Genomic DNA, 19663 nt, shown 5'->3' with positions numbered 1-19663 from the left:
GTGTTCTTTTCTCTGTGAGAACAGCATTTTGTTTACCATCTCAACTTGAATCATTTCTTAGACAAACAATGTTTTCCCACAGGACCTTGACAGGTACGAAGATAAGCAGCATATCCAGTAATTTGTGCCAGGAACAGAAGAGGCTTAGGACTTTGTAAGTTGGATTCCTCTCCCCGTCTCCTGCTTTTCTTTTATGTATTTCACATAGGTTGAGTTTTATTTTTAATAAACTGTTTTCATTTGGTGACACTATGGTGTAATTATTTCTTATTCATTCCCTTCATGGAAATGAGCAGGTGTTCTGGTATCCCCCTGGGTAGGTAAAGTTTATTTGAATTTTGTTCTACAGTTATGTGTATGTGACTCCCATCTTGTGACTCTGCTTTGAATAAAGTGAAAACATACTGGGCTCTTTCTTTTCTTTTATCCTGACCCCTCATCCTTATTCTAGTTGCCCCAGGGTAGTTACCTCTGTGTATGCTGCTCTTTCACCATGACCTAAGTAAGAGCCCAAATCTTTCTTGGATCAGAAACCAACTAAGCATTGGAGCTTTCCAAAATCTCGAAGCTGCCCTGAAAATTAAAAGTAAATAAAACATGAAAAAAGGTCACAAAAACAGTTAAGTTACTAAGTTGTTAATAAGTGTTCAGTGGTGAGAGATACTAACAAAATAAGTGACTGATCAAGCAAGCAAGAATTAAATGGTGTCATGGAGTATCAAGGACAATGATATCATTGAGGGAAAACTGCAGTGGGATTAACAGAGCTAACCAGTCCCCATTTTTTATTTAATACAAGTATTTTTTAAAATATGAGTGCACACACCACTCCTTGTCTAGCTTTTTAATTAAATAACATGGGCATTATTTATGGTAGAACAATATTATACAATTATAAACTAAAAAATCCATATCTCTACCAAGTGAACATAATTAATTTTTGTGTATTTCCTGTACTATATTTTTCATATTTATTGTATATTCTTAATGTTTTAAAATATTTTATATTGTCTATACTCAATATTATGGACTCAAAGTTTGCCCATTTTAAGCTTGTTCTATCTCTAAGGTACTCTGGAAAGCTTTCAAGTGTAAGGAAAACAACGTTTCTTTTCTTGTTCAGCCATATCTCTTTATAACAGATCTTAGCATTGTTTTTGATGCTTCTGAGTACAGCTGTCTTAATATAGTATTCTGATGACATAAAATTAATTGATCATTTTCCATTTGCATTGTTTTAAGGGACTTGTCTTATAATAGTATAAAAGACCTTCCAAGCTTTAATGGTTGCCGTGCTCTGGAAGAAATGTAAGTTGGTTTTTGACTTACTTTTTTTGCTATGGTCTACTGTTAACTCATTAAGCCTTTCCTATTGTAAATAAATGGCTTTCATATTAAGGTCTTAGAAATGCATGAATCAGGTATTCCTGTGAATAAATGTTCAGTGGCACAAGGTGTGTTCATGTGACTAGCACTTGCTGGGCACCCATCTGTCAGGCAGTCTGTGAGACTGTATGGGAGGAGGGCAGTAGGAAGAACCAACCAACCAAAGACTGGTCCAGGTGTGGATGCCCACCATGTAGCTATATAATACAGCTCTGGTGGGAGTTGACTGAGGGGTCAAGAAAGGGAGGAACTAATACTCCCATGTTTTAGAACATCTCCTCCTTCCTCTGACCTTTCTGCAGTACTTGACATGGTTATATTGTCTTGGGTCCTTTTTTTTTTCTTTTTCTTTTCCTAATAGACTTTATTTTTTTGAGCTTTAAATTCACAACAGTATTGAACAAAAGGTTCAGAGATTTCCTGTATTCCCCGCCTTCATCTGTACATAGCCTACCCCGAGTCAACATTCCCCACTAGAATAGGATTCTGTTATAATTTATGAACCTACGCTGACACATCCTTATCACCCTGAATACATAGTTTAATTAGGGTTAATTGGTATTGAACATTCTGTGGATTTGGACAAATGTATAATGACATGTGTTAATTATGATAGTATTATACAGAGTCATTTCACCACCCTAAGATTTGGAAACTACTGTTTTTTTTCCTTGTCTCCATCATTTTGGCTTTTCCAAAATGTCATTTAGTTGGAATCACAGTACGTAGCTTTTCTAGATTGTCTTCTTTCACTTATCATATGCAACTAGTGTTATTCCGTATCTTTTGAAAGCCTGATAGTGTCTTGGGTCCTTCCTCACTGTGTTGTTTTTCTGCTCTCACTCCTGAGTGGGGTTGGTGAGGAATTTAGGTAGTGTGTCTTAACTGTTAGCTTCATTTTGGGCGTAATACCAATTAGTCTAGTCCTTTCATCCTTCGGATGAGGCAACAACAGTTCTCTTTACTTTCAACAAGATCAACTAGTGTTACTTGTGAATGAATATTTAAACTTCGAAAAAGTTAATTAAGAAATGTTATTTTTCAAAATAGAAATTCTCTTGTTTATCTCTCTTTCTTTTTTTACCTTTCATCTTATTCTTTTTTTAGTTCTTTGCAGCGAAATCAGATCCACCAAATAAAGGAAGATACTTTTCAAGGCCTGACATCCCTAAAGATTCTGTAAGTTCCTCTATGATTATCAGAGGCAAATAAAATTGTTGTCAAGCTGTACATTAATATATCATTACAATTCCCATGTTAGTAAATATACTTAAATATGATTTATTATGCATAAATACTATTTTTCAAACTTTACCATGTGGTACTTTAATTTCTTTTCAGTGTTTGTTTTTTTTTTAACCTTAGCTAATTGATGAAATTTGTGAGTCAAAAGAATATAATGTGTGTAGCTTGAGGAATGCTCCTTGTGTATTTTCCGGTCATAGTAATTGAGTTTACCAGCTCTTTAGGCTGTGGGTGGGCACACTATAGCCTGTGGTTACAGTCAACCTGCTTACTGTTTCTGTCCACTAAGTTTTATTAGAACACAGCCATGCCCTTTGGTTAAGTATTGTCTAAAGCTGTTTTCACCATGCTATGGCATAGTCAAATAGTTGCAGTAGAGACCATGTGACCCCCAGAGGTGAAGAATATTTACTACCTGGTGTTCTACAGAAGAGGTTTGCTGACCCCTGTACTGGTGTCTATCATGACAAACACAGCTAATATGCAGCAGACACACTCATTTAAAAAGTGATTTGTATTGGAGGACATCTTTGTGCCTCGTACTCTATTAAGCTCTTGGGAATATAGAGATGACTAAGACAAACCATGTCAGTGCCTTCATGCAATGCAGAAGACACAATACACTTAATTAGGAAACTTTTTCTTAATATAGAAAAAACTTGGAAACATTGACAGTGAATTGAAATTACAGATACTAATATACCATGCTTTCTGGTAGATCCCCATTAAGAAATCACACGTGTTCTACTAGAAAAATACTTTATTGGTTGTTGGGTTTCTGGATCTTGCCTTGAGGCAGATAGGCTTCCTGTGAGTCCGGGCAGTCATAGGGAAAGGGACTGACTCCCAGATGCAGTCACTTCCAGAGCACCGATAAGTGACAACAATGCAAAGCTACTCTGCTTTGCCATGATTTGGAACCAAGTCTGTCGAATTTTCCTGTTATCCAGGAGATGTGTCATGGAATGAATTTATCCTATCTTTAAATTTCCATTAAGGCTCCCTGTAAGTGTGACTGCAGATTATTTCTCTGTTCTATTAATTCTGTAATATCAGAATTCCACAGGGTGTGTTCCTGAATGTAGTATGTGGCTCTGGATATGGATCCACATATGGATTTTTTTTTCCTGCTTGGGGGAAAAATGATATCTGAAGCCCTTCTGGAATGCTCTTGTTTGCGTATTGATTCTTTGTCTTCCCGAAGGGCCTTATCGCTAACCTTTGAGAATGCAAACAACACTAAGCCTGTTTTTATTTTCAGCTTTGTCAGGAGCTGTGCTTTGCCTCACCTAGTTAATAGTACCAGAAGCTATATCATATCATTCGTATTTTTGAACTGGTACCAGAATGATAAGGAGGAGAAAATTCACAACTGTTTTGAAACAGATGCCAACTGAAATTACTCCTCCCTGGAACACATTCCAAGAAATAGATCGTTGTGAAGGGGAGGCCTTCAACATAAATATTAAAAATGTTGTTGAGCAGGATTAAAGATCTTTGTTATTTTATCAGGGTTATTATGACTGCAGCAGATCCTAAAGTGTAGTCAAAGTAATTGCATTTTGAGTTTATTTGAAAGGAGTTAACAATTTATTTTTATAATTGCAGAGATCTTAGTAGAAACCTGATCCATGAAATTGATGACAGAGCTTTTGCCAAGCTTGGGTCAATAACGAACTTGTAAGTTTCTTGCAACGATATCATGAAAGTAGTGAATAGTCTACAGAAACTTGTGTTTTAGCATTGCCTACCCAAATCGTTTTTCTGTTGAGTGCTCCTTTGTATAAATGCTAATCTGCTATGATGTAGTGACAGCTTCTGAAATGGTTTTTCCTCACCTAAACTTCTTAAAGCTCTAGTATTTATGATGTTAATACATGTACAGACTTGTGTTTTAGGAGTTAATTTGAAGTCTTATTCACCTTTTAGAGATGTAAGTTTCAATGAATTAACTTCATTTCCAACGGAAGGCCTAAATGGGCTAAATCAACTGAAACTTGTGGGCAACTTCAAGCTGAAAGAAGCCTTAGCAGCAAAAGACTTTGTTAATCTCAGGTGTGTTTTTCTTTTTTGTGGAAGTTTTGGTAGGCCTTCAGATTAGAGAGTATCCTGGGTTTTTTTCTTTTTTTTTTTTTTGCTGTGGTTCCCAGATTTCCAACCTCAATCCTCACAAATTTGGAAAAAAAATAGAGCACTATTCCATTGTTGTTGAGAACATGAACTGCAGCCTGTGATGCTGTCAAAGAGATAATATAGCCCTTCATCAGAATGGTTTTAGGTATAAGGGGATTTATCATCTGCAACAAGATAGCAGAAGCCACTTGTGAGCCTATAGAAAACTGATACAATGTGAAATACTTCATAGAGACAGAGTTAGAGCAGAGACCTCATTAGACATAGTAGAGAGAGGGCTTGGGAATATTATCGTGGGAGAAGAGAATAAATATTTTCATTATACTTATATGAGAATGTGAATTCATTTAATGGGGTAAAGTCACAAACGAACTGGAGCATAATTTTAAATGAAACTACCAGTTTCATATGATACATTGGGTGTGGTTAATTCATTTATAAAGGAGTCTGATAAGATTTTTCTTTAAATTGCAGTATTGCTATTAAGCTTTAGAGATGGCTTGATTCAAATTCAGTTTTTCAAAGCATACCTTATCTAACTGGAGAAACTCATGGTGTCCCCTGATATTAGAGCCTTTTGTTTTCAACAAATGAGGAAACTAAGTCCAGGGAGGATAAGGACCAGTTTAAAGTATTTACCTTTCACAAAACAAAAGCATGTCTGTGAAGTTGGTATTTCAGCATAGATTTTGCCATTTTTTTCCAGGTCTTTATCTGTACCATATGCTTATCAGTGCTGTGCATTTTGGGGTTGTGACTCTTATACACATTCAAACACAGAAGATAACAGCCTGCAAGACCACAGTGGGTCAAAGGATAAAGGCAAGTGCATGAACTTTTAAAAACAGAGCACTCTACAGCATTAATCAAAGTCTGTGTTATTGTAATCAGTTTGTGAAGGATCAATATGAAATCTGTGGAGAAAAATCTGTGGCTTTTGTGTACTGTGTTCCTGACATCTTTAATATGTTATTAAGTGTGGTGCACACTGAACTTATATCATGTACAAGAGAAAACACTGCCGGAAAAGTGTTGTAATCTTTTAATCTGCCTGAAGCTTGAATTGAACAGTTTGTATTATATGTTCAGGTCTCAGTGATGTGGCAGGTGTCACCAGCAGTGCTGAAAATGAGGAACACAGTCAAATCATTATACACTGCACACCTTCGACAGGTAAGCACAGTACATTTGGCTGCAGTTTCTTGCTTTAAAAGAACATTAGGCAAATGTATCTAAAACTTCCGGGGATAAATGTGATTTCTGTAACAGAAGTAGGACTAGATGATTTCATAAGACCTGATTCACCTGTGGTCTGTATACCAGGAGCTTAGGCATCTCTTGCAGAATCTCGGGCCAGACCCATGACTCAATCTTCGTGTTAACAAGCTCCCCAGATGGGGGTTACACACATTAAGGATGGAGAGGTACTTTCTTCATGCAACTTTAACCCTGGGATAGTTCCAAAAGTTACTGGTCTATAAGGACTTTCAGTGTTATCCTTTTATTTTTTAAATGCAACCTTGTCTACTTTTCTATTTTACTTCACTGAACTTTAGTAGACTTGGGAGAGTTACTAAACTGACACCACAATTCAGTATTAGGTCGTGACTGTGATATTCTGTCTAATCTATCAGAGGAGATGGATTTATAATTTTACTGTTAAATTTAGATGGCTAAGTTGTGTGCTATGAAGTAGATTCCTATTTAATCACACTGGATGTTTGGAACATTAATTTTATAACTCAGAATCATAAGTATTATAAATTCTTTAATGATTACTACTGAATTGGTGAGCTTCTTCAGAGGCTGTGTATGTGTTCTTTTAATACTTAGCACAGTTCCTGGTATAGAGAATAAGTTTATAGCAATCAGGTGAGTGAATGGGGTTGACCAGAATCATTTATAAAATCTATAAAAGGTATTGATTGTTAGAAGTCAAGGGCTGTAGTTCACTCACTTGTTTGCTGGGGTTTTTGCATTGGACTTAAGGAAGGGAAAGTCTTTATTAAAGGGGGGTCTAGACATGAACATGCAGAGATTCCATTTCTTTCTTTCAGAGTTTAAATTTTGGGGGTCAGCCAGGAGGAAAGTTGGTCTGAGCTCATCTCCCCAGGTGGCAATAGGAGTGAATGGCAAACCTATTTCCCCAACTCCACTCCGATGTAGTAACACAGAGACAGCCATGTGGTGACACAGTAGCAGGAAGTGAAGAGAGCAGGAACCTTCTTTTAAAACCGGAGGAGGCAGCAGGTTTCCAAGACAGAGGAGTGGAGCCGACTTCCCAGGCCTTTGAGGGAAAGTAATTCCACCCACTAGTCAAACACTTTCCAAAGGGTGTCCTATTCTCCTGGGTCATGTGAGCTACTCCTTGTTCCTTGTAGAAGGATGAGTTCAGATTCAGAGATAAAGGCAAAAGCTTCCTCTTCACACTTCCCTGAGGGGGGAATAAAAAAATTAATTAGAAAAAAAAATTTTTTTATAAGTTTCTTCAGTCAAATCGATATAAATAGTGCAGCTCAGGCATGTTAGGTCTGTGACTATCTCAGTGATAAAGATGCTTTATAGGATGTATCAAACACATTTTCTTGTGCTCTGCAGACAACATTTTCTTTTTCTTTACTAACCTTTAAATAAAACAGTTGTCATTTGGGACATAACTAGCATGCCAAAGTCAGTTGCTAGAACATGCAACTCAGCTACTAAATTAGTTCTTGCAGTTCTAGTTTAAGTGATGCAGGGTGTTATTGGATATAGTTTTACATGATTTGTTAACATCAGTGTAATTTAGCTCTCACTGTACTATTTTGTTCAAAGACCTCTATCAGGTCTACCAAACACTTTGAAGCCTCTGCATGAAAAATGGGGATAATTATATTTATCTTAGCCTGCTTCATCAGATTGCTTTTGAAGGCTGTAAGAAGTATGTATAAAATATGTTACATATATGTATCATATATAATTAGTATAAAGTATATTAGGAACTGGGAAGAAAGAAGATAAGGACCTAACATTTTTTGAAGTCCAACCATGTACCCAGTAGCCTGGTTAAGTACCTTGTGTGTGTAATTTTACTTAAGCTACACAATGCTATGAAATAGGTGTTATTATCCACACGTGGGAAAATGAAATTTATAGAGATTTAAGCTGCCCTCTTAAAAGCAGCAAGTTATAAACCCTAAACTCAAACCCTAGTGTATCTGATTCTAAGCCGCATATGAAGTAACTTTCACATACCAGTCACTGTGATATGCATATTAACTTCAGTATGAGAAAAAGTGAAAAATTTCCTTTAAATATCACTGTATGACTTTACCAAGTAGTTAATAAAATAAATATATATTAAGATAACATATTAAAATAAATTTTTAAATAGCCTAGTCCAGTGAGTAGATGCCTAAGAAATGATAATCTTTTCAGTCTGGGTCAATTCACTTTGGTAGTAGATTAATTATTCTATTACTAGTTTCTCAAGCCATATCTTATGGAAGATAGTCTTTTATAAACTGTCTTTTCTCTCTTTCATTTTAGGTGCTTTTAAGCCCTGCGAATACTTGCTGGGAAGTTGGATGATCCGTCTTACTGTGTGGTTCATTTTCTTGGTTGCATTGTTTTTCAACCTGCTTGTCATTTTAACAACATTTGCATCTTGTACATCAGTGCCTTCCTCCAAATTGTTTATAGGCCTGATTTCTGTGTCTAACTTATTCATGGGAGCTTATACCGGAATCTTAACTTTTCTGGATGCCGTGTCCTGGGGCCGATTTGCTGAATTTGGCATTTGGTGGGAGATAGGCAGCGGCTGCAAAATAGCTGGGTTTCTTGCCGTTTTCTCCTCAGAAAGCGCCATATTTTTACTAATGTTAGCAGCCGTCGAAAGAAGCTTATCTGCAAAGGATATGATGAAAAATGGGAAAAGCAATCACCTCAGACAGTTCCGGATTGCTGCCCTTTTGGCTTTTCTGGGGGCCGCAGTGGCAGGCTCTTTCCCCCTTTTCCATAGAGGGGAGTATTCCACATCCCCTCTATGCTTGCCATTTCCCACCGGAGAAACCCCATCGTTAGGGTTTACCGTAACTTTAGTGCTGTTAAACTCACTAGCATTTTTATTAATGGCTATTATCTACACTAAACTCTACTGCAACTTGGAAAAAGAAGACCTTTCTGAGAACTCACACTCTAGCATGATTAAGCATGTGGCTTGGCTCATCTTCACCAACTGCATCTTTTTCTGCCCCGTGGCATTTTTCTCTTTTGCGCCATTGATCACCGCCATCTCAATCAGTCCCGAAATAATGAAGTCTGTTACTCTGATATTTTTCCCATTGCCTGCTTGCCTGAATCCAGTCCTCTATGTCTTCTTCAACCCAAAGTTTAAAGAAGACTGGAAGTTACTGAAGCGCCATGTTTCCAAGAAAAGCGGATCGGCCTCAGTTTCCATCAGCAGCCAAGCTGGTTGTGTGGAGCAGGATTTCTACTATGACTGCGGCATGTACTCACATCTGCAGGGCAACCTGACTGTGTGTGACTGCTGCGAAGCCTTCCTGTTGACAAAGCCAGTGTCCTGCAAACACTTAATAAAATCACACAGCTGTCCTGCCTTGACAGTGGGTTCTTGCCAAAGGCCAGACGGCTATTGGTCCGACTGTGGCACGCAGTCTGCCCACTCTGATTATGCTGATGAAGAAGATTCCTTTGTCTCAGACAGTTCTGACCAGGTTCAGGCTTGCGGAAGAGCCTGCTTCTATCAGAGTCGAGGATTCCCTTTGGTGCGCTATGCTTACAATCTCCCAAGAGTTAAAGACTGAATCCATGTGTTGGTAACTGTTTCTCCCATCAACCAAAATCACAGTGTTTGTAAGAATGAACCCTAGTCTGATCTCTCATCTGGGAAGCACTTCAGTGATCACTGCCTGGTGTCACTTAGAAGAAGGAGAAAGGTGGCAGTTATTTCTTCAACCAGACCTTTGCAAAGGACAAGTGCCTGAACTATTGATTGATGACAAAATGCAGTGTCCAAGCAATGTGTAGTCTATTTGAAACAAATAGTTAACTTGAAAAAGATTTTATGTATATCGTAGCAGTATAACGTTGGGTTTTTCTGATCCATAAGGAGCAAATTTATACCTGTTTCTGAATTAAGCACAAGATAGAGAACAGCTGTTAATATTTTTTAAGAATATTTTAAATGGTGATTTTATATAATTGAAGAAAAAGGCTTGCTAATTTTACCTAATGTTTCATCATTAATCTCAGGACAACTTACTGCAGGGCCAAAAAAAAAGGTGGGGGGGAATCGTTTCCCAGACAGGACCATGAGAGTGGATGTAGGCACTAAATTCATGCATTTTTCTAATCCATCTCTGACATAATAGAATCATCAATTTTGTGTAAGAGATTGAAATCTAAAACCTGAAGATGTTTTTAAAACAATATTAACAACTGTTAGATTTTAAAAGAATAACTGAACACATTTGTCTTCAGTCATTATGCATTGCTTTGTTTCAATCAGTAATTTTTTCTTCAGTGCTTTGTGATCATACTATTAGGACAAAGTAAAGGGCTCATTGCTGTGTGATTTTAGTAGATTTGGCTAAATTACTAACAGGGGATTTTAAAAGTATCTGAGGGAGGTGATGGCTCCGTATAATGTTCTCCCTGGAGAAGGCAATGGCACCCCACTCCAGTACTCTTGCCTGGAAAATCCCATGGACAGAGGAGCCTGGTAGGCTGCAGTCCATGGGGTCGCAAAGAGTCGGACATGACTGAGCGACTTCACTTTCACTTTTCACTTTGATGCATTGAAATGGCAACCCACTCCAGTGTTCTTGCCTGGAAAATCCCAGGGACGGGGAAGCCTGGTGGGCTGCCGTCCATTGGGTTGCACAGAGTCGGACACGACTGAAGCGACTTAGCAGCAGTAGGAGCAGCAGTATAATGTTCTCATGGATAAAACTCTTCCTAATACCATTGGCTCTATCAGTATTTTCCAATTCTGTTGGTATGTGATCTACCTGTAGCTTGAATTGTACAGAAAGTAAATTGTGGCAAATGGTTTCAACTAAGGTGGGAGAAATCGGGAGTAATTATGACACAAAGCACTTACGTTTATTTCTTGGTGAGCTGGATTCTCCTGAACCTATGCTCTTACGTGGACGCTACCATATATTTTCCCTTCCTTTGATTTACAAGAGCCTGTGCAACAGCTCTGAAACTGTTCTTGTGAGACAAGACAAATATGTCACTAAGGGAAAAAAAGGCATAAAGCTGAGGCCTGTGTCTTTAAAAATTAAAAATTGTACTTGATAGTCATCTATGGACTTTTGACATGTCATTATGTGGAGTCTTAAAGTGACAAATGTTCAATACATTTTTTTGAACAGTATGCTAAATCAATAGCAAATCCACTGCCATATTAGTTGTTCATGAGATACTAAAAACATTAAGCTAGATTGCAGTTTAATAATTAAACTGTATATAATGTGCATATAATGAATTTTTATCTTATGTAAATTATTTTTAGAACACAAGTTGGGAAACGTGGCTTCTGTTCATTTTGTTTAATTAAAGCTACCTCCTAAACTATAGTGGCTGCCAGTAGCAGAATGTTAAATTGTGGTTTATATACTTTTTGCATTGTAAATACTCTTGGTTGTACATTGTCAGTGTAATAAAAACAGAATCTTTGTATATCAAAATCATGTAGTTTGTATAAAACGTGGGAGGGATTTATTTACAGTGTGTTGTAATTTTGTAAGGCCAACTATTCACAAGTTTTTAAAATTGCCATCATGTTTGTATATTTACACATCTGATAAATATTAAATCATAACTTGGTAAAAAAAATCTAGCTAAAAGTTTTTTCTTCAAAAGTCTTGTTACTGAATACTTTCATTGCCTTCATTTAAACAATAGAATAGTAGGTACTGAAAATATGTGGTAAACTGTGTTATACATATGATAGGAAATACTGTATACAGTGTGTTGAATCATTAAACTTTCTGGAACGCAATCTATTTTGCCTTAATTTATAACTAGGTATATTAATGAATTTGTTTTGGTGTTAAACTAAGTGAATTGAAGTAAAATATTTTTAAGAGTTCTAGAAGAAATGTTAGGAGAACACTTTGCTGAAATTTAGAAGTAAGGTTTTATTGTATCTTAAGGCTGAACAATACTCATGAAAAACAAATGATTTTTTTAAAGAAATTGCATATCCCAGATACAGTCAATTGCCAAAACGTGATTTTTTTAAAGAAATTGCATATCCCAGATACAGTCAATTGCCAAAACGTGATTTTTTTAAAGAAATTGCATATCCCAGATACAGTCAATTGCCAAAACGTGATTTTTTTAAAGAAATTGCATATCCCAGATACAGTCAATTGCCAAAACGTGATTTTTTTAAAGAAATTGCATATCCCAGATACAGTCAATTGCCAAAACGTGATTTTTTTAAAGAAATTGCATATCCCAGATACAGTCAATTGCCAAAACGTGATTTTTTTAAAGAAATTGCATATCCCAGATACAGTCAATTGCCAAAACGTGATTTTTTTAAAGAAATTGCATATCCCAGATACAGTCAATTGCCAAAACGTGATTTTTTTAAAGAAATTGCATATCCCAGATACAGTCAATTGCCAAAACGTGATTTTTTTAAAGAAATTGCATATCCCAGATACAGTCAATTGCCAAAACGTGATTTTTTTAAAGAAATTGCATATCCCAGATACAGTCAATTGCCAAAATGTGATTTTTTTTAAAGAAATTGCATATCCCAGATACAGTCAATTGCCAAAATGCAATAGGCCTCCCTTTCTTGTCTTATCTGAGGTTTCACTTTCCATAGTTTTAGTGGTCCGTAGTCCACCATGGTCCAAAAATGGAAAATTAAAGTGGAAAATTCTAGAAATAAACTCATAAGTTTTAAAGTGTGTGCCCTTCTGAGTAGTGTGATGAAATCCTGCACTCGTCTATTCTGAAACGAATCATCCCTTGTCCAGCGTTTGCTGTCCGTTAGTCACTTAGCCATCTCTGACTCTCAGCACTTGTGTTCAAGTAATGGTCCCCAAAGCATGAGAATAGTGACGCTGGTAATTTGGGATATTCTCTTACTGGGCCTAATTGATAAATAAAACTGTTATATTTAAAATGGATAAGGACCTACTCTATAGCACAGGGAACTCTGCTTCATATTATGTGGCGGCCGATAGGAGGGGAGTTTGAGGAAGAATGGATACATGTATATGTATGGCTGAGTCCCTTCGCTGCTCACCTGAAACTATCACAGCATTGCTAACTGGCTATACCTCAATATAAAATAAAAAGGTAAAAAAAAAAAAGAAACTGTGTAGGAAAAAACATGGTATTTGTAGGGTTTGGTACTATCTGCAGTTTCAGGCATCCACTGGGAGTTTGGGACCGTCATGGATAAGGAGGGACTGTTGTGCTTAGAACTCACTCAGTATTCATAATTATCAAGCCCTCATTTTACAGATGGGAAAATAGAAGGCCTAAGGAAATTTAAGTGAATATCTGACCCATACAGCAAATTAGAGCCCAAACCAGCACCCAGTTCCCCTTAATTTTTTTGTTTTTGTTTGTTTTTGTTTTAAACTTCAGTATATGTTTGGAATTTCCATAACTAAAAGTAGAATACTGTAATTACCCCTCTTCCTACGCTCTCGGCCCTCACTGCGCATACCCATCATCCAACTTTGGCAGTTGTCAAGAGCACGTGGTAAATGTCATTTCTTCTTTATCCCATTCACTCATCTTCTGGAATCCCTCTGCCCCCTGGATTACACTGAAGCAAATCCTAGACATTTTGTTTCATCTGAAAATGTTTCAATATGTCCAGGACTACATTTTTTTAGTATATAATATATTGCCTTAGCACTCACTGGTAATAAGGTTACTTTTGTAACAGATTTTCAAGCAAAGGTCTCTCTTTTCACTTACACAAGATTACAGTGCCAATCAAAAAAGCAGAAATTATCCCCAATGTACCATGAAAGTGAAAATAAATATATAAATAAGTGAGTAGTAAGGAGAGAAGTAACTAAGTCAACATCCTGAAACTTAAGGGAGTGGCCTTCTTTTGACCTTATTTATACATTTTATATAATTCTACCAAACTTGATTATGGTTTCTCAGTCCCAGTAATGAAAAGGTGCTGTAAGAAACGAGACCACAGGATTTGATGATGTTCAAGCACCAAAGCTAGTGACTCTTTGCCTCACAGTTCCAGAGTTGTTACAACATAATGCAATACTTGGTCATGTATTCAATGATTCTGAGGCATCCAGGAAAGGGCATAATTTGTTTAAAACATTTTAGATTCCCATAGTAAGAGGTTACAGTGGGAAAGTTTGGGAGCTTATATGACACAAGTTACCATTTACCATTTTCTCTTATCTGATTCTGCGCTAGAAGTTTTGAGAATAAGATGATATAACTGGGAAACAGATTACAGAATTTCCCTATTTTACAGAGGAATGAGTAAGGACTTGGAAAGGCCAAACAGCTTATTTAGGTGATGTATGTTAGTCGCTCAGTCGTGGCTGACTCTCTGTGACCCCATAGACTGTAGCCCACCAGGCTCCTCTGTCCTGGGATTTCCCAGGCAAGAATATGAGAGTGGGTGGCCATTTCCTTCTCCAGGGAAACTTACTGAGGGAAACCTAGCAAATAAGAGAAAAACCATGGATTCAAATCCAGGTCCTTTCATACTGAAACTTGTTTTCCTACTATGCTTCAGTAGTATGGGGTGATGTTTGTTGGGAACAGCTTCTCAAGTTTACTCCCTTATGAAGCCCTAAAGTGACCTAGGGTGATACTGTTTTGCATCAATCAATTAATTTATTAATTCTAAACATCCTTACCTAAAAGGTTTTAACCAGACATGACACTATTGAATAATTAGGTAAGAGAATGAAAACTCAAGCCATTTTTATTCCTCCATCAATTTCATCACTCATTTAAATTGCTCCAGTTTTCTTCCATTTTCATTTTTACCGAAAATTTTAACAAAGTTTACATTCCGTTTAAAGGGTTTTAACCATGTCGTATTTTATTAACTATAAATCGCCCTTGGTTACTATTATTTCTACTGTATATAATTATTTGGGGATCTAAATGTCATTGAAGACTTTGTATTAGTCCTTGGTCAATGACAAATCTGTGCTGTTTTAGCCACTGTCTGTTTTCATCGTGTGATATCTCTACTAGCAATATGCATTATGAGCTGGACAAAGCCCATTTATTAGCATGAATAAAGCAACTAACTTCAGTGTCTATTACCTCTCCCTTACTACCTTCATCCCCACCCTCAATCCCTGAGAGGAGAGTGCTCCTTTCTAAGTCCCACAAATTTTTTTCATTCCTCATAGTATACATATCACGTGATATTTTAATGGTATGACTCTTCACTAGGAAAGAGTGAGGACTGCAGGGCTTTTAGTACAGACCCCAGTACACTAGATGTTTCAGAGAGGCCCTGTATAAGTAAAGGCTTATACATATATATGTTTATATTCACCTGAATAAGCAAGTTCCTGTAAAATGCCAGGAAGCCGAGGTGATGCTAGGCAGACGAGGTACTACCAAAAATAATGAAAAATTGTACCAGAAGTGTATCTTTAGATACACTTGTAAACTTGGATAAAGTTCGCCCCCCGCCCCCCACCTTTTCCTAAAATACAGCCGTGTGTGGCCATGTGCTGAGAGAAATCGTGACTGATCCTTGTCACCCTGATCTTGTAATGATATGGGGGTAGTTTTGGCTTCTGCCTCTTTCCGCTTTAAAGAATCTGCCTTATTCAGTAACAGCACATTTTCTGTACCAAACGAACCACAGCAAACAACGGACGGGCCTTCCTGGCTGTGAGCCGAGAGCAGGGACCTCGTCTGCGAGGTTAATTCACAAGCACCAGCGCAGATACAGGCTGGGAAGGAGGGAGGACACCCAGAAGACTGACGGGAGCAGGAAGCCACGCTCTGCAGGCCGGGACAAAGCCCAGGAGGCCTCCACGCGTCGCCACGGCAACGCGAAGTCCGCGCCCGCCCGGATTGGCCGCGCCGGCGCGCGCGAGGCCTGCTGGGAAAGCACGTCCCCGCCGCCGTTCCGCCGGTTTGAACTTGGCGGGCCAGATGTGGGCCGCACGGCGGTGGGGGAGTGCTTCTCCCCTTCTCGAACCCCGTTTCATAGCCGACTGCAGGTCCGGGTCTCGGCCCTCCTCGGGCTTCCCTGTTCTCATGGTAGGCCCCGGGGGGACGGGCCTGGAGGCGGTGGAGGTGTGCTCGCTGTCGACACCGCTGAGCTGCAGCAATTCCACCCTGTCGCTGTTGTCTCCCCTCGGCCACCAGAGCTTCCCATTTGACAACGACGATGGTGACGGGGAGGAGGAGGAAGATGTGGACGAAGATGCTTATGACTCAGAGGCCAAGGTGGAGAGCCTGAGAGGAGTGGAGTTACAGGGGTGCACCAGGTAAATCCGAGATACAGCCCCCTCAAGATTCCTTAGACCCCACTAAGTACTTTCGTCTGGCGACCAGATACCCTCCTGTCTTCCCTCTCAAAAGGTAACGCGGGCACTTGCAGCCGCAGGTGCTGCTCCTTTTGGCCCAGAGTCTTGGGCCGGTTCTTATTCATGACTACAGATTTTTCCATCGTTCTTAACCCCTTTTCCTGAGTATGTGATGGTTGCTACAATCTTCCTCCCCAGAGAAATGCACCTAAACACACAGGAAGCGAGCACTAAACACACAAAATTGGTACAGTTTCAGGCATTTTATGAACACTCAAAAGTCAGAGTGGGGACACTAGAACTCTGGTTCAAATCTTTAACACCCAAATGTGGTTTACTGCATGTTAGTAACACTTGTAGGGATTATGAAAAAAATCTGGTTGTCGGTGAAGTAGGTTGTAGTAAGCAGTATACTTTTTATGTCATAGCTTAAAAGCTGAAGCTTTGGGGTTATCAATGACTTCAGCATCCAGAGATAATGTCAGGTCTGCTCTTAAAAGTTACTAAAAGTAGAAGCCATTGAATGCTGGAATCAAAGGGATTATTAAAGTCATCTTAATTTATTTCTACAATTGTTCTTTCAGCAAACATTTAGTTTGTGCTATATGTGCTTAGTCGCTCAGTCGTCTCCCACTCTTTGCGACCCCATGGACTGTAGCCCACCAGGCTCCACTACCCATGCGGATTCTTCAGGCAAGAATCCTAGAGTGGGTTGACATGCCCTCGTCCAGGAGATCTTCCCAACCCAGGGATCGAACCCAGGTCTTCCTCATTGCAAGTAGATTCTTTAGTGTGTGAGCCACCAGGTAAGGGCCTATAAACAAGACAGGAATGGTCTCTACTCTCTTGGAATTAAAGCCTAGGTCAAGCCGTTCATTTTACAGATAACAAAGCTGTGACTGAGAAGACAGATAAAAAGTCTACTTCGAAGGCTTCCACCTAGTCATTAGAGGAGCTGGGCCTAGTACCAGGGTATACTGACCATGTTTTCTCTTGCCTATGCTACATGCCTATTGTTGGGTATATAGAAATATGAGCAAAGGGCCTATCCCTGCAGGAATATCTTTTTCTTAGAGAGGCTTGGTGATGCAGGTGCATTCAGAGTTAGACTCATTATGTCAACTTCAGAAAGCATTTACAAGGTTCTGATTGCCAGGCTTTACAAGGCAGTATCAGTTCAATTCAGTAGCTCAGTCGTGTCTGACTCTTTGCGACCCCATGAATCGCACCATGCCAGGCCTCCCTGTCCATCACCAACTCCCAGATTTTACCCAAACTCCTGTCCATTGACTCGATGCCATCCAACCATCCCATGCTCTGTCACCCCCTTATCCTCCTGCCTTCAATCTTGCCCAGAGTCAGGATCCTTTCAAATGAGTCAGCTCTTTGCATGAGGTGGCAAAAGCATTGGAGCTTCAGCTTCAGCATCAGTCCTACCAATGAACACCCAGGACTGATCTCCTTTAGGATGGACTGGTTGGATTGCAGTCCAAGGAACTCTCAAGAGTCTTCTCCAACACCACAGTTCAAAAGCATCAGTTCTTTGGCACTCAGCTTTCTTCGCAGTCCAACTCTCACATCCATACACGACCACTGGAAAAACCATAGCTTTGACTAGACGGACCTTTGTTGGCAAAGTAAGGTCTCTGCTTTTGAATATGCTATCTAGGTTGGTCATAACTTTCCTTCCAAGGAGTAAGCGTCTTTTAATTTCATGGCTGCAGTCACCATCTGCAGTGATTTTGGAGCCCAAAAAAATAAAGTCTGACACTGTTTCCCCATCTATTTCCCATGAAGTGATGGGACCAGATGCCATGATCTTAGTTTTGTGAATGTTGAGCTTTAAGCCAACTTTTTCACTCTCCTCTTCCACTTTCATCAAGAGGCTTTTTAGTTCCTCTTCACTTTCTATACAGGAGATCTAAGAAATACAGACCAGAGAATCCATGCTTTATGTGTAGGCAACCATTTAGCCCCTGTAGCTATAAGGCATGCATACCTAGGGTGAGTAAACTGAATATGAGGCCATATGAAGTGACTCACATACACAGTTATAACAGTGAGTCTCTTAAGAAGGAGAAGTAATAGTAAGTACATTGGTAGGAATGGAGATCAGTAACAGTGAGCAAGCAAGCCACTTGTCCACACAGTTTGTAGCAACAAGAAACAGTTTCAAAGGAGTCCATTTTCATGTGGGCCTTTGTACAGATTCTTCAGGACTGAGTTGGTCCCAGTGATTTTTTAGGAGGATATTTATTATTTATTTGGCTGCCCTGGGTCTTTGTTGTGGCCCAAAGGATCTTTGATTTTAGTTGCAGCATGTGGGATCTAGTTCCCTGATCAGGGATTGAACCTGGGTCCCCTACATTGGGAGTACAGTTTTAGCCCCTGGATCACCAGGGAGTCCTGGTCCCAGTGATTTTTAAAATAAATTCTAAGGTTTTGGAAAATCCGGAGCTTAATCAGCAGGACTGCGCTATGTAGCCAATTGAGCAGCCCCGGGAATGATGGCTATCCAGAGGCTATCCGCAGCTCTGCTGCTAAGACCTTGCTTTAGCTTCCAAGAGCCAAAGCCCTGACCAAATGGAGCTCACCATGGGAGGAGCTAGTTGTATTTATGTCAAACCTAGCCAAAGCCCAAATGAGCTGGTAACACCCCGGGGCTCTAGCTGCCTACCTTATCACAGCTCATCCCCACTGATTCAAAGCAATTGGTAGGACGTGGTCTGGAAAAAATGCAGGAGTTGTCAGGCCTGTGGGTGGCAAGGTCAGATGCCTGTGACATGTTCAATAAACGTCTGCTGAAGGCGTGCTTATTTCCCACTTCCTAGAGAACAGATAGATGCAGTGATTGTTCTCAAATGCTTCAGAAAATCCAGTACCTCTTTTCAGGAAAGAAAAGTGTTTAGAACTTTTCCTTATTCCACCTCTCTACCTCTTACCTTTGGTTAGGGCCCTGATAGTTTGGGCCTCCTGAGAAATCTGTATGCAGGTCAAGAAGCAACAGTTAGAACTGGACATGGAACAACAGACTGGTTCCAAATAGGGAAAGGAGTATGGCAAGGCTGTATATTGTCACCCTGCTTATTTAACTTATATGTAGAGTACATCATGAGAAACGCTGGGCTGGAAGAAGCACAAGCTGGAATCAAGATTGCCCGGAGAAATATCAAGAACCTTAGATACTCAGATGACACCACCCTTACGGCAGAAAGCGAAGAAGAACTAAAGAGCCTCTTAAAAGTGAAAGAGGAGAGTGAAAAAGCTGGCTTAAAACTCAACATTCAGAAAACTAAGATCATGGCATCTGGTCCCATCACTTCATGGCAAATAGATGGGAAAGCAATGGAAACAGTGACAGTACTTTATTT

General features: G+C 39.2%; 2 protein-coding genes across 3 annotated transcripts in view; both read left to right on the top strand.

Annotated features, from left to right (window-relative positions):
• Positions 1–11607, top strand: part of LGR4 (leucine-rich repeat containing G protein-coupled receptor 4) — a 104839-nt gene extending 93232 nt beyond the window's left edge. For both annotated transcript variants that reach the window (XM_010831786.1, XM_010831785.1), the window contains exons 11-18: positions 83–154; positions 1243–1308; positions 2494–2565; positions 4240–4311; positions 4561–4686; positions 5471–5586; positions 5854–5937; positions 8293–11607. In XM_010831786.1, the coding sequence (XP_010830088.1) occupies positions 83–154; positions 1243–1308; positions 2494–2565; positions 4240–4311; positions 4561–4686; positions 5471–5586; positions 5854–5937; positions 8293–9569 (1885 nt within the window). In that variant the 3' untranslated portion in view covers positions 9570–11607. The remainder of the gene's footprint in view (positions 1–82; positions 155–1242; positions 1309–2493; positions 2566–4239; positions 4312–4560; positions 4687–5470; positions 5587–5853; positions 5938–8292) is intronic.
• A 4260-nt stretch (positions 11608–15867) lies between these two features.
• The window catches only part of CCDC34 (coiled-coil domain containing 34), a 45002-nt gene continuing 41206 nt past the window's right edge, over positions 15868–19663 (top strand). The window contains exon 1 of the mRNA XM_010831784.1: positions 15868–16253. Coding sequence (XP_010830086.1) covers positions 15916–16253 — 338 coding nt within the window. The 5' untranslated portion in view covers positions 15868–15915. The remainder of the gene's footprint in view (positions 16254–19663) is intronic.

Source organism: Bison bison, unplaced genomic scaffold, assembly GCF_000754665.1.
Source record: "Bison bison bison isolate TAMUID 2011002044 unplaced genomic scaffold, Bison_UMD1.0 scf7180017864531, whole genome shotgun sequence".
Lineage (NCBI taxonomy): Eukaryota > Metazoa > Chordata > Mammalia > Artiodactyla > Bovidae > Bison > Bison bison.
Note: the sequence above shows the minus strand (reverse complement) of the source record. Positions and strands in the feature narration are given on the sequence as shown.